At 44.2% G+C, this 14,863-nt stretch overlaps 1 protein-coding gene across 1 annotated transcript in view; it reads right to left on the bottom strand.

Annotated features, from left to right (window-relative positions):
* Positions 1-9,586: 9,586 nt before the first annotated feature.
* dag1 (dystroglycan 1) overlaps positions 9,587-14,863 on the bottom strand; it is a 114,144-nt gene continuing 108,867 nt past the window's right edge. The window contains exon 3 of the mRNA XM_055647802.1: positions 9,587-13,611. Within this exon, the coding sequence (XP_055503777.1) occupies positions 11,221-13,611 (2,391 nt within the window). The 3' untranslated portion in view covers positions 9,587-11,220. The remainder of the gene's footprint in view (positions 13,612-14,863) is intronic.

Genomic DNA, 14,863 nt, shown 5'->3' on the forward strand with positions numbered 1-14,863 from the left:
AACAATAAAATTAAAAACATTAAAAGCACTAAAACAGGAGCAAAGTCTCAAGCAGGGTCAAAAGCCAAGGAATATAAATGTGTTTTAATACTGGTTTTGAAGATGGACAGTGAGGGGGCCTGTCTGATGTGCAACGGCAGAGTGTTCCATCGCGCCGGAGCAGCAACAGAGAAGGCTCTATCCCCTCTGAGCTTCCGCTTAGGCCTCGGTACCTCCAGGAGCAGCTGATCAGCTGACCTGAGGCACCGGGCAGGAGCGTATGGATGAAGCAGCTCAGAGAGGTAAGGCGGGCCGAGCCCATTTAAAGATTTAAAAACCAATAAAATAATTTTAAAATGAACTCGAAAGTAGGATGTGGGAGTCATTTGAAAGCCAGTTGATCAACGTTCAGGACCAACACTTTTCAGTAGGAGGAAGGACAAGGATGGCAAAGTAAGGACCAAAGAAGTTGTAAATTTAGTCAAAAAAGAAAAAAAAGCATATGTAAGGTTTAAGAAGACAAAATCAGACAGGCCCTTTGAAGAATATAAAGCAAGTATGAAAGAACTCAACCAATGGAAGAGCTAAAAGAGGCCATGAAGTGGCTTTGGTAAAAGATTAAAGAAAAATGCTTCTTATACCTACATTGAAAGCAAGAGGGTAACCAGGGAGAAGGTAGGAATGCTCAAAGATTAAAGAGGAAAGTTGTACTTGGACTCAGAGGATATAGGCGAGGTCTAAACAAGTACTTTATCTGTATTCACCAAGGAGAAGAATATAAAGGACAATGAGTTCTGTGTGGAGAATACTAATTTGTTTGAATACAGTTTGAAATTTAGATGGTGGTGTTGGGGCTCTTGATGAACATTAAAGTTGTTCCATTAAGACTTAATGATTCTTAAATGGTTGACGGCGAGTATACAATTGACTGCATGGATGAACTACAACAGTTGTTCATCCCAGTTTGGCAAAATAATAAATCAAGGAAGGTAGTACATCCGTGGATAACAAGGGAAATCAGGGAAATAATCTTTTGTTTTGATACTATTATCAAAAGAAAAGATGAAGCATACAAATTAGAAAAAGCAGCCTACCAGAGGACTGGGAGAAATTCAGAGTCCAGCAGAGGAGGACAAAGGGCTTAATTAGGAAAGGGAAAATGGATTATGAAAGAAAACTGGCAGGGAACATAAAAACTGACTGCAAAAGTTTTTATAGATATGTGAAGAGAAGAAGATTAGTTAAAACAAATGTAGGTCCCTTGCAGTCAGAAACAGGTGAATTGATCATGGGGAACAAGGACATGGCAGACCAATTGAATAACTACTTTGGTTCTGTCTTCACTAAGGAAGACATAAGTAATCTGCCGGAAATAGCAGGGGACCGGGGGTCAAATGTGATGGAGGAACTGAGTGAAATCCAGGTTAGTCGGGAAGTGGTGTTAGGTAAATTGAATGGATTAAAGGCCGATAAATCCCCAGGGCCAGATAGGCTGCATCCCAGAGTGCTTAAGGAAGTAGGCCCAAAAATAGTGGAAGCATGTGATAATTTTTCAAAACTCTTTAGATTCTGGAGTAGTTCCAACGGATTGGAGGGTAGCTAATGTAACCCCACTTTTAAAAAAGGGAGGGAGAGAGAAAACGGAGAATTACAGACCAGTTAGTCTAACATCGGTAGTGGGGGAAATGCTAGAGTCAGTTATTAAAGATGGGATAGCAGCACATTTGGAAAATGCTGAAATCATTGGACAAAGTCAGCATGGATTTATGAAAGGTACATCATGTCTGACGAATCTTATAGAATTTTTCGAGGATGTAACTAGTCGAGTGGATAAGGGAGAACCAGTGGATGTGTTAGATCTGGACTTTCAGAAGGCTTTCGACAAGGTCCCACATAAGAGATTAGTATGCAAACTTAAAGCACACGGTATTGGGGGTTCAGTATTGATGTGGATAGAGAACTGACTGGCAGACAGGAAGCAAAGAGTAGGAGTAAACGGGTCCTTTTCGGAATGGCAGGCAGTGACTAGTGGGGTACCACAAGGCTCAGTGCTGGGACCCCAGCTATTTACAATATATATTAATGATTTGAACGAGGGAATTGAATGCAACATCTCCAAGTTTGCGGATGACATGAAGCTGGGGGGCAGTGTTAGCTGTGAGGAGGATGCTAGGAGGCTGCAAGGTGACTTGGATAGGTTGGGTGAGTGGGCAAATGCATGGCAGATGCAGTATAATGTGGATAAATGTGAGGTTATCCACTTTGGTGGCAAGAACAGGAAAGTAGACTTATCTGAATGGTGGACGATTAGGAAAAGGGGAGATGCAACGAGACCTGGGTGTCATGGTACACCAGTCATTGAAAGTAGGCATGCAGGTGCAGCAGGCAGTGAAGAAAGCGAATGGTATGTTAGTACTCATAGCACAAGGATTTGAGTATAGGAGCAGGGAGGTTCTACTGCAGTTGTACAGGGCCTTGGTGAAACCACACCTGGAGTATTGTGTACAGTTTTGGTCTCCTAATCTGAAGAAATACATTCTTGCCGTAGAGGGAGCACAGAGAAGGTTCACCAGACTATTTCCTGGGATGGCAGGACTTTCATATGAAGAAAGACTGGATATACTCGGCTTGTACTCGCTAGAATTTAGAAGATTGAGGGGGGATCTTATAGAAACTTACAAAATTCTTAAGGGGTTGGACAGACTAGATGCAGGAAGATTGTTCCCGATGTTGGGGAAGTCCAGAACAAGGGTTAACAGTTTAAGGATAAGGGGGAAGTCTTTTAGGACCGAGATGAGAAAAACATTTTTCACACAGAGAGTGTTGAATCTTATGGAATTCTCTGCCACAGAATGCAGTTGAGGCCAGTTCATTGGCTATATTTAAGAGGGAGTTAGATGTGGCCCTTGTGGCTAAAGGGATCAGGGGGTATGGAGAGAAGGCAGGTACAGAATACTGAGTTGGATGATCAGCCATGATCATATTGAATGGCGGTGCAGGCTCGAATGGGCTGAATGCACCTATTTTCTATGTTTCTAAGGTTTCTCACTGTACCTCAGTTTAGTGACTATAATAAACTTAACCCTAATATGGCCTCAGAGTCGAGATTTTCCCCCAAAACCCATCAAATTTGTCTCTTCAAGAACACAAATCACTGGATTAGCTGTTTGGAATTGGATTCTTACTGGTCACACATTCCAGATCTTATCCCTGGTTGTATTAGATGAAATGTCTCTCAGAACATATCGAGCGGCCCAGTGTTGCAGCTGGTAAAAATCGCTGACACGCAGCATCAGAAACCCGACTTAAGTCCCGATCTCAGGGATTCTAGATGTGGAGTTTGCAAGTTCTTCCTGCAACGGTGTGCGTTTGTTTTGGGTGCTCCAGTTTCCTTCTATATTCCAAAGACGTACATAGGATAATTGGCCTCTAAATTATCCTAAGTGTGCAGAGAGTGGATGTGAAAGTGGGATAACAGAATTTGTATGAACGAGCAAACAAAAGTGGTCAGCATGGCCTCGGTGGGCCAAAGGGCCTGTTTCCATGCTGTCTCCAATGCTGTCTTCCATGCTGACACTAATTCTAAAGAACATTAAATCAAAGGATTGAGAGAGATCATATGGCAATGTGGGGAAAGATTGTAGAATTAATACTGTCAATGTGAAAGAAAAATTAATATCCTTCTTTATTTAATTTTGATTGGAATTGAAAAAGGTAACGAAAGGGTGTATTGGAGGTGACAATTGGAAATATTGTCCCGACCATGTGTAGAAGAGAATTTGAGCGAACAGCAAAGTAGATTAGATGTCATTACCTCCTGTCTGGGAATGTGATGGTGGATGATAAATGTAAATAGAAGGAAATAACGAAGTTTGTTTGACTTTCTCTGAGAAGTTACAGTAGATCACCCGCGCCCCCTACCGCTAGTAGCGTAGATACGTTGCAGTAAATCGGAGGCTTATGATTGGTTTGGAATAATGTCAGAGGCCTTTGTATTGTGTTTGAATTGTATTAATCATTTGTTGTTGAATAAGATAAACATAAGCGAACAGTATGTTATTACTAATGAAATAATTGGTACCCATGTAGTTTATAGTATATTTTTGTATAGCTGTATCTAACAAGTAAGCAAATGTTATTTACTGCACAGTATAACTCAGATAATTCTGCTGTGAAGTCAGAGAACTGGTGAGCAGTTTTCTGCCGCCATCTCTCCATGATATCATGCAATAAAGTCTCTTGAAGCAAACCAGCGAAGTCTGTAGCTTTTCGTTTTTCCTTTTATTTCCCTCGAATTTAATTTCTTCCACAGTCAAAAATCAATGGAGGAATTACATCAGGCACAAAAATTCAATGAGGGACACATGGAACACAAAGAAATCAACTTGGATCACAATATTTCAAATTAGCAACATTCCAGATGTAGACTGGTAACACATTCCATATATTAACCCTGGTCGTGTCAGAAGAAATGTCTCTCAGAACGTGGTACGACAGCACAGTGGCACAACTGATAAAGACGCTGCCTCACAGTATCAGAGACAGGTTCAACCCTGACCTCAGGTGTTGTCCCTGTGTAGTTTGCACATTCTTCCTGTAACAGGGTGAGTTTGCTCTGGCTGGTCCAGTTCCTTCCTGCATCCCAAAGATGTGCAATTATGAAGATTAATTAGCCTTTGTAAATTACCTCATGTAAGGAGTTGATGCAAAAGTGGGATAACAAAGTAGTATGAATGAGGCGAATGATGGCCAGCATGGCATCTGGTCAGATGGGGTTGTTTCCATGCCTGATCTCTCTAAACTAAATCTAAAGATCATTTAGGGGATTGAGAGACGTCTTATGGCAATCTGGGGAACAAATGCAAAATTAAGGCTGGCAAGAATCAGTGGAGGAATTACATCAGGCACATATATTCAATGAGGGTCACATGAAAGGGGACAAATAAATCAGGCACTCGCTTAGTACCTGCTCTATTGACTTGCACCCATTTTCTATAATAGGGGCAGATATCAAGCAAGGTACAGATTAATGGCAGCCAGTAATGAATGAGGCGGAACCAGTAAATGTGAAAATTAGGGGAGAGCACTAATGGGCAAAATGTGGAAGGCACCAAGAGTTTGGTGGATTCGAGAATGGAAATAGACATTGGGGGCATAAAGAAATATGACAATTAAGGCAAATGAACAGGAGAGTTGGGTGGGGAGGGCAATTTGTTGTTGGAAAGAAGTGGATGAATGGAGAGACAAATTAAGTTAGGGCAGAAAAGGTTTGTTGGCAGGTAACAGAAAATGGGCAAATGTGGGATTGCATAAGTCAACAGAAAATTAAGGTATCAATAAATTTGACAGAGAGGGGATTAGTTAATGGAATAATTATGTCTGGGATCAAATTAAAGAGACATTTAGAGAGGGCATCAAGCAATGTGTAAACGGGGCAACACCAGTAAACATTGGAAGGTGCTACTAAATGGACAAAATAAATAGGTGGTAGTCAAAATGCTGGAGTAACTCAGCGGGTGAGGCAGCATCTATGGAGAGAATGGGTGACATTTCGAGTCGAGACCCTTCTTCAGGCTAATGTCGGGGGAGGGATAAAGATAGTAAGTAGGCGGAGACAGTGGGACCAGTAGGGGAACTGGGAAGGGGGGGGGGAAGGAGAGAGAAAGAAAGGGCAATCTGAAATTGGAGAAGCCAATGTTCATACCGCTGGGGTGTAAACTACCCAAGCGAAATATTAGGTGCTGTTCCTCCAATTTATGCTGGGCCTCACTGGCAATGGAGGAGGCCCAGGACAGAAAGGTCAGATTGGGAATGGGAGGGGGAGTTGAAGTGCTGAACAACCAGGAGATCAGGTAGGTTACGATGGACTGAGTGGAGGTGTTCAGCGAAATGATCGCCGAACCTACGTTTGGTCTCGCCAATGTAGAGAAGTTGACACCTGGAACAGCAGATACAGTAAATGAGTTTGGAGGAGGCACAAGTGAATATCTGCCTCACCTGGAAAGACTGATTTTGTCCTTAGATGGAGTCGAGGGGGGAGGTAAAGGGACAAGTTTATCATTTCCTGCGGTTGCGGGGGAAAGTACCCGGGGAGGGGGTGGGAAGGGACAAATTGACCAGGGAGTTACGGAGGGAACGATCTCTGCAGAAAGCCGAAAGGGGTGGAGATGGGAAGATGTGGCCAGTAGTGGGAGGTTGGAGGTGGCGAAAATGTTGAGGGGATTATATGCTGTATGCGACAGCTGATGGGGTGGAAGGTGAGGACAAGGGGCACTCTGTCCTTGTTATGAATAGGGGGAAGGGGGAATGAGAGCGGAGCTGCGGGATATCGAGGAGACCCTAGTGAGAGCCTCATCTATAATGGAAGAGGGAAACCCCCGTTCCCTAAAGAACGAGGGCATCCTAGTATGGAACACCTCATCCTGGGTGCAGATGCAGTGTAGATGGAGGAATTGGGAGTAGGGAAGTTCCAGGCGAGGCAGAGGTTCACTTGCACCTCCTCCAACTTCATCTACTGTATCCGCTGTTCCAAATGTCAACTTCTCTACATCAGCGAGACCAAGCCTCGGCAATTGTTTCGCTGAACCCCTCTGCTCAGTCCGTCGTAACCTACCTGATCTCCCGGTTGCTCAGCACTTCAATTCCCCCTCCCATTCCCAATCTGACCTTTCTGTCCTGGGCCTCCTTCATTGCCAGAGTGAGGCCCAGCATAAATTGGAGGATCAGCACCTCATATTTCGCTTGGGTAGTTTACACCCCAGCAGTATGAACATTGACCTCTAATTTCAGATAGCCCTTGCTTTCTCTCCCTTCCCTCCTCCTTCCCAGTTCCCCTACTAGTCCCACTGTCTCCGCCTACTTTCTATCTTTGTCCCCTCCCACAACATCATTCTGAAGAAGGGTCTCGAGCCAAAACTTCACCCATTTCTTCTCTCCATAGATGCTGCCTCACCCGCTGAGTCACTCCAGCATTTTGTGTCTACCTTCGATTTTATCCAGCATCTGCAGTTCTTTCTTACACAAAATAAATAGGTGATTAGGATAGAGCATCAGCAAATTAGGGATTAGTGAAGAGCACCAATAAATGGGGGAAATAGAGGGATTCACAAGGGGGCCGGGGTTAGGAAGTGAATAAAATTAGGTACAGTAATAATAGAAGGCATCACTACACAAGAGGTTTGGGAAAACTGGCAATTTGGGAAGGGCACGAATGACCAGGAAATAAATGCAGACTATCAGGTAATGGGAGGAATTTTGGGGTAGTTAGTGGTGGGCATCAGCAAGTGTGAGTTTTGCTGAGGGCACCAAGAGCAGGTAGATCTGGGGAATGGCAAGGTACCACAGGACGAATAAATGAGATTTGGGGAAAATGAACCTGCAAATGGGGGAACCAGGAGCTAACAGATGGGGAAATAGTGAGAGTAGTCAGAAATGGGATAAATGAGGAAAGCACCAATAACGGAGAGCATGTACTCCACTCCCTCCAGCTACAGGCATTTTCCCCCACCATTCTCTCGATTGTTGTCCCATTCTTCGCAGCAGTAGGCCCCAGCCTCCATCATTCCTACCAGCAGTGTATGCAGCTCTCACCAGCTATGTCCCAGTCACCCCCATTGCTACACCTGTGGCTCCCAATTCACCCCAATCCAGTTTTTTATTTTGGCTCTCAAATAGGCTGGAGTTGGCTTCTTTTTTTTTTTGGTGGTTGGGGGGGGGGGGGGGGGGGGGGGGGGGACCAGCTTGGTATCCAGGTTGCTTTTCACATGGACCATGACTTCTGGCTCTGCATCACCCTTTTCCAAAGCAGGCAACTAACTCGACAATCTCACATCACCGCTAGCAAAGTGCCTATCCTTGTGTAGAGGGCAACATTCATAGATATAGGCAAGGATATTATATGACCAAGGATATCCCCTTGTTAATAACTGGGCTTACTTTGGCCTATTTTTTTTCCAACTAGGGATATTTGATTTTGACAGCAACAAAGCTCCCAGGAATAACCATGGATGACTTCATTGGTACTGGAGCAATTCCATGAGCGATTATGTCACAGCTCCCATATTAACCTCGCCTAAACAGCACAACATTCCAGTCATATACGTAGGGCTCCAAAACTAGATTTAAGATAAAAGAGATCTTAAAACATCAGAACATTGTGGGTATGTTTATTGCTTTTGGATTAAAAACACATGCCAGTTTTTATTTATAGATTAATCCAGCTTCTATTTCATCGCACACGGAGGCGAGACCAACTGCAGTGTTCCAGTGAATCAGAGTTAGAGGGCGTGGAATATTTGGATCAGGATGCACAGAAGTTATTCAATCTCCATTTTAAAACTTTGGTTCTTTTTACTTGGTTTGGCACAATGATTTAGAGTTTTGGAGGTAGACCTGCATCTATTTAAAGAGCAGAATTTATTAGGAAATGTACTTCTCTCCGCTACAAGCCAACAGGCTGGGAAAGGCCCAGTTTTGCTGACGACCAAAACGAAGCATCACAGTGGAAACTAAAGGTTGAAAAAGGGCATTGACAGATTAAGGGGAAAAAATTCTAGCAGATCATTTAACTTTGGGAGTGTGAGATCATCTACTTCAACTAAGGTGGATCAGTCTATTTTGTAAATGCTAAGGAACAAAAAAAATCTGTGGGGAAAGCAGTGCTGGAGTAACTCGTGGGTCAGGCAGCATCTCTGGATACCGAAGCAAAAATTGAGATGGTGTAAAGAATAAGGAGGTGTAAAGAACAATGACGAGAACAGCAGGATGTAACATAACACACAAATACATAGACTGCAAAGATGCATTATGGATGAAAAAGAGCAAAGGTGAAACAAGGAAAATGTTCATGTTAATTATAAAGGACAGGAGAACAAAGGGAACTTTGAAAAGGTTCATTGTAAAACATTAAAAATAAATGAGAAACAATAACATCGCTAGTTATTTTTATATCTGATAAATATTCCAAAACCCAATTATAACCAAAAAATTCAGGATGGATTAGTTGCTAAGCCTTCTACAGGCAATAACAAACAAATATGAGATACCAATTGCTATTATCTAAATTAGCATAATGCATGCTAATCAGTATGCTTAGCCTTAATGAAATGTTTGAGGTCAAGTAATCTAAGAAGGGATAGATGTAAAGTGGATGAAAAACTGACTTTTATTAAGAGACTGCTGAATTTATTTTTTCGTGGGATTATCTAATTTCACAAGACTGCATACTATTACACTGCTGTACTCTACCATAATAACGATAATTGGGTAATTCCCCCATTAACCACTGGTGGAGTCATATTGCTTCATGTGTTTGGTACTGACATTGCGCATGACTTTTACATTGTAAGTACCCTTTGCATTTGCTGTAAAAATAACCAAGTTTATTTTTAACTGGGTTGAAGTGTATAATTTAGGATTTTTGCCTTCTGTGGGGTTTCAAAGGACTGCTTTCCATTTGCTAAAAATACTCAGTTGCAAGCTCTGGCCTGTCCTCAGATTAACATTTTGATGGCCACTCTAACTTAAGTGTTAGGTCCCATTGGTCTGGACATCAAGGCAAGTCCCTCATCACTCAATCCTTCCTTGCAAGAAACAGAAATGTAATCAGTTTGGTGAAAACACACATTTTAATACAAGACTTCCAACATACAGTGCCTAGTGGCATAAATAAAATGTTCACTAATAACTGTAAAAAGTAAAATGGCTAACAATGCATTATTCTGTTTTGATTTGCCCACCAATCATCATGACGATGGATGAATCAGATCTCTCCTGGCCAATGCAGATCCAAGCGCTCACATAGGGGCATGCGCGCCATGTTCTATTATGGCTTCAAGATCCCATGGTGTGCGCATTAAGCCAGTCCTAAAGATGGACCACCCAAGCTAGCGCAGCACACAATTATTGCAATGGTTTTTTTTTGTGAGTCCAAGTTTCAAATACCATCTCCTTGTAGTTCAGTCCAGTAAAATGTGACAGGCATCACACCTATATGATATCCTGTGAGAATAATCATCTTTAAAAATAAAAGCAGTAATTTCTTTTTAAAAACCTTCTAAATTAAAATTTATATGGTGATCTATGAAAAGAGAAGATAGATAGAGAGCAAGAAGAAAAAAAAATCAAAACCAATTTCATTTTAATAATTCCTAAGAAGCCAAGCGTTTACAAATTGCAGTATGCTTTTAATAAAAGGATTGAGGCTGTATCAAAAATTTAGTAAAAAAATTAGATTGAATTTATTTTAATCATTTCCGGCTGACTAGAATATAATCTATCATAAGACCCCTGTCTGTCTGCAGCCAAGCAGCTGAGAGAGGAGTAGCAGGACTCGACAAATGAGCAACTTTATACTAACTGTACAGACTGGAGAGGGAGAGGGAGAGGGCACAACAGAGCATGAAATGCAGTGCAGGCGAGAAATGAATGGAGAGCTTGGGGAGATAGACAGCATGCAAGGCAGAGAGGAGGCAGGAGGTGAAGGGCACACCAAATCTGAGCATACAGCGCAAAAGATGGGCAGTGCTGCCGTGCAGGGTGCTGGCCGGCTTTGCAACCAACACCAGATGCACTGAGGAACTGGTGACAGTAAAGGAAGGAATTGGTGAACTGTAAACAAAGGTCTTGCAGCAAGAAATGATTGACAAGCAGAACTGAAGTCGACAAGGTGTCCCAAAAGCCAGAGCAGAGTAAAATTGTATCTTAAAACAATTAACCATGGCCAAACTAGAAGTATAAGTTTAGGTACAGTGGATTAAATGTAAAACAAACCGATTTCAGTACAGTCTCTGACATTTACATTAGGCTATCATTTTGTTATACTTCCGTTGCTAGACACGTGTGAATAGAAAACAGTACAATTAGTGTTAAAGGCAAACTGTATCAAACGTCCCCCAGTGCTGACCGTGGTCTCTTTAGCATTTTAAAACAAATGTTCCGAAGCCTGCAGTTACAACGTATGTAAGAGATCAAGGAAACAATGCTCATTGGTGGAGATCATCCCAACAAATGGGGGAGGTGCTCAGTGTTAGGAGCTGCAGTGAAACTCCAACAATACTTTGCTTCCGAACTAACAAACCCAGTGCTCCAAAAAATTAAAAATTGCAGCAGGCTTCCATTCCTACAGACAGCACTGAGTGGTGGTGAAGTGGGGCAGGACAGGTGGGGGAGGGGAGGGGTGGGGAAGATTGGGATGGGGATAGGGGAAGAAGGGGGAGTCTGGAACCCAAGGTCCTCCAACTATTAGGGTGGGACGTAGGGAGGTGGGGATCTGTAAGGGGTCATGTTCTTTGGACGGCAGCCTTTTCCTTCCATTGGTGCTGTGAAGGGCGGTGGGGGCTGGTAAGGAGGTGCATTGGGATCCTCTTCTCTCAGAGGTGTGTATTCACCAATCAGATCCTGGCCGAGAGGGATAGACTCATGGCCAGACTGGCTGGGATACTCGGGGGGAGGGAGAGGGGGCTTCTCCTCCTGGAGGATGAGTGGGGCACTCGATGAAGGAGGGGGTTTGGAGTCATCAAGTTCGTCTGCAAAAATAATGGGGACGCCCTTCTTGATGAAGGTGGCTTGGTCCTCAATGGTGAGTTTCCCTTTCCGTTTCTTGCGATAACAGATCATGGCGATGATCCCAGCGATGAGGAGGATGGCAGCCACCACCACAGCAGGGATGACTGTGTGCAGGTAGACATCATCATTGCTGGTCCTGGATGGCACCTCGCCTTCAACCACAGCGACGGATGGGGAGATGGGGATCTCCCTCGGCTGAACCACTGGCAAAAACTGGATGTTCTTGCAGCTCCCCGTCCCGGTTACTGAGACGTTAATGGGCGAGAACTCTGGTTCCATGGTATTCACGAACTCTGGCGTAGGTCTGCCGCCGTCATCCCCAATGCGGCTGCTGAGCAAGCGGATCTGCTCCTCCGGACAGGGGTCAAGTGGCAGAGTGTTGTTGCTCCACTCAACCACAATGGAGCCCTTGGAGATGCTGTGCAAAGTCACTGTGCTGCTGTTGCGGTCATTGAAGGCGGAGGCCAGCTTCTTGATCAGTTGGATTTTCTTGTTGACATCGTTGGTCACCTTTTGGTGGTCACCGTGGAAACGAGCAGCAAATTTGACGCTCGACTTGCCATCGTGAGGGCGGTTATGCACGTGGACCTCGAAGGCGTCCACCGCAGTGCGGCCGCCCTTGTCTGCAGCATGCATGAAGTACTCGTGCTTGCCTTCGTGGTCAGCTTCCGGCAAGCCGTACAACAGCTGGCTGGTGCTGTTGAACTTCACCCATGAGTTCTCACTCAGCGGTTGTTGTTCCTTGAGCTTGAGGGTCAGCTGGAGCTGATCAGTGGTGCCATCTTCATAGTCGTAGAAGGTATCAGATGGGATCTTGACCTCGAAGTAGGTGCCCACCCACGAGTCCACGCGGTCAATGTGATTCATGCGTTTGGGTGGTCGGTTGCCAGGAATCGTCACCCGGCCAGGCCTGGTGGCATAGACAGGGCGCCTGGTAGGTGGCGTGGTCGGTTGAAGCCCGGTGATGGGTGGTATGGCAGTCACACGTGGTGCCTTGGTCCGCATCTTTGTTTTCTTAGTGCCTGTGGTCATGGTGGTTGGAGTTGTAATCTGGGGCTTCAAAGTGGTGACCCGTGGCCTTTTGGTCCCACGTGGGAATGGCACAGCTGTGGGCTCCACATAACCTGGTCTCGTTCCAGTCGGCTCTATCTGACCGGGCACAGTTGTGCTTGATTTTTCCAGTGCTCTTGTCGGCTGCACTGGGCCAAGAGTGGGTGTGTGCGTTATTGTATCTTTTGGTCTGACCGTTTTAATGGGCCTGCTGATCAATGGTTTCCTGATGGGCGGTGCCACTCTGTCTGTAGTGGGAGCAATAACTGGAGAGGTGGGTGTTGGGACTATGCGGGTTGGAGGTTCCTTCACAGCAGTTGTCGGTGGCAAGGCCACAATGATGGGGGTTGGCGTGGGATTTATCTGCCGTCGCACTCTCTTGGTCACCTGCAGTTTCTTGTTGGCAATATGCCACCCCACAACAGGATAGCCAAGCTGTGCTGACATGGTACCCTCCTTGGCAGGAACCTCAACGTTGCTGATGTTCGGGACATTGTTCTGGTTTAAGAAACACCCAATCTTCCAGGATAGTAGAGCTCCATTCTCCACAACCTTCTTGGCATTCCCAGGCCCTGCCATGAAGGCAGACATGTCAAACAAACGATTGTTGACCACCGGAACAAGCTTCATTTGATTGAGACCCACCTCGGCAAACTTGCGCATTCTGTCCAACAATCCAATGCGTTGCTTGGCTGTCATCTTAGTTAGGTCAGCATCCAGGATCACTGTCAGAATGGTAAGTGGCTCCTCATGTGCACAGACCAGTGGTGTGACCTCATTGACCAGTTGTGACGACACACCAAGGGGTGTACTTTCCAATGTGTCATCAGGCAGCACCTCGACAGAGAAAACGTCTTCAGCAAAAGGCACCAGGCTTCCATTTGCAGCTGGTTCCATGGCAACGGCCAAGATGTAGTGCACACCCCTGTCCGTGTCCAGCGGGAGCCCCTGTAGAGAATGACTTGCAGAATCCCAGTGCAGCCAGGAGGGCAGAGTATCCTTCCCAGACTCTGTCACCTAAAAAAAAAAAAGAAGAGATATCAGTTTGTCTGCAGTACAAGATTTTGATCTCACCTGACAGAATTTAAGAACTCAATTATTATTTCCTCAATGTTTCCTGTCAAATCAGCCCAATTCATTTCTTCCCTCTCTCCAATTTGGCATGTGCCATTATTGTGCCACAAGACATCATAAAACAGCCATATTACTTTGGTTCAGAAGGCAACAAATACTGTTATTTTAAATATCATTTTCACAGATGATGTATCATGTTCAGACCGGCTGTACTTGCAACAAAATTCACCAACCCAACATTATTTTGCTCTGCCATTCACACCCATCCCTCAGGTATGCCACCCCTACCAAAGTTAATTCCCTAGATGTCACCTCTCCAAAGCACCTCCAGAGTACCTCTACTCCCAAAGTCAAACTGATATTCTATCACCTTAAAACCCATTCTTCTGATATGCCGTGTCCAGACTGAAGCCCTTGGATGCCCTACCTCACGCATTGTAACAAACCCAAAGTTCAATTGTCACATCGAGAGTGATATCTGCCCCTCATTCTCACCTAATCTGCTGCCTGCCCCTTACATATTTGATTCTAGCTCATCAACTTGGAAGATGATTTTTTTCATTAATAAACAGTTTCGATGCCTAAAAATTTATATGGCATTTCTTTCACTGACACATCAAGATTGTGATAAATTGCTCAGTTTTAGTGTAGTTGGACATTTTGTGACATAAATTTGCTCCATAAAATGGACGACAAATCCTGCTGGCACAGGTCAATGTTCCATCCTCTCCACCCCTCCCACAGTTTGACAGTGTACATACATGCAAACTTCTTCACATTCCTAACATGGATTTTAGAGAGAGAGTTTGGAAGCACAAGTACCTCCTTCGCCTTTGTACTATTTACTACTAAAATTTACAAAATTAAAACTTCTATATTTCTTTTAGGTTTCATTCAGAGATGATGTAGGAAAATTCAATTATTTTCAGTGGAGGTGTAGAGGAAAATGAAGAAAAAAACAAGTATAGACCAGGACCCGGCAGAGGACTCAACTTTTTTGAAATGCCACCCAAGAGGGCCAAGAGAACATCAAAAAGATGACCCTTCCATAAACGCAGCATACCCGCAGAGATGCACTGTGCAGTCTTCACATAAACCAGGTTGCATAAAAATACTGTACACTCAAAGCAGAGTCTACCTGCAACTCAAAACCAGCTGTTTTCATTTAGGATCTTTGATTGACCTGCCCAGAGGT

This window comes from Leucoraja erinacea, chromosome 16, assembly GCF_028641065.1.
Source record: "Leucoraja erinacea ecotype New England chromosome 16, Leri_hhj_1, whole genome shotgun sequence".
Lineage (NCBI taxonomy): Eukaryota > Metazoa > Chordata > Chondrichthyes > Rajiformes > Rajidae > Leucoraja > Leucoraja erinaceus.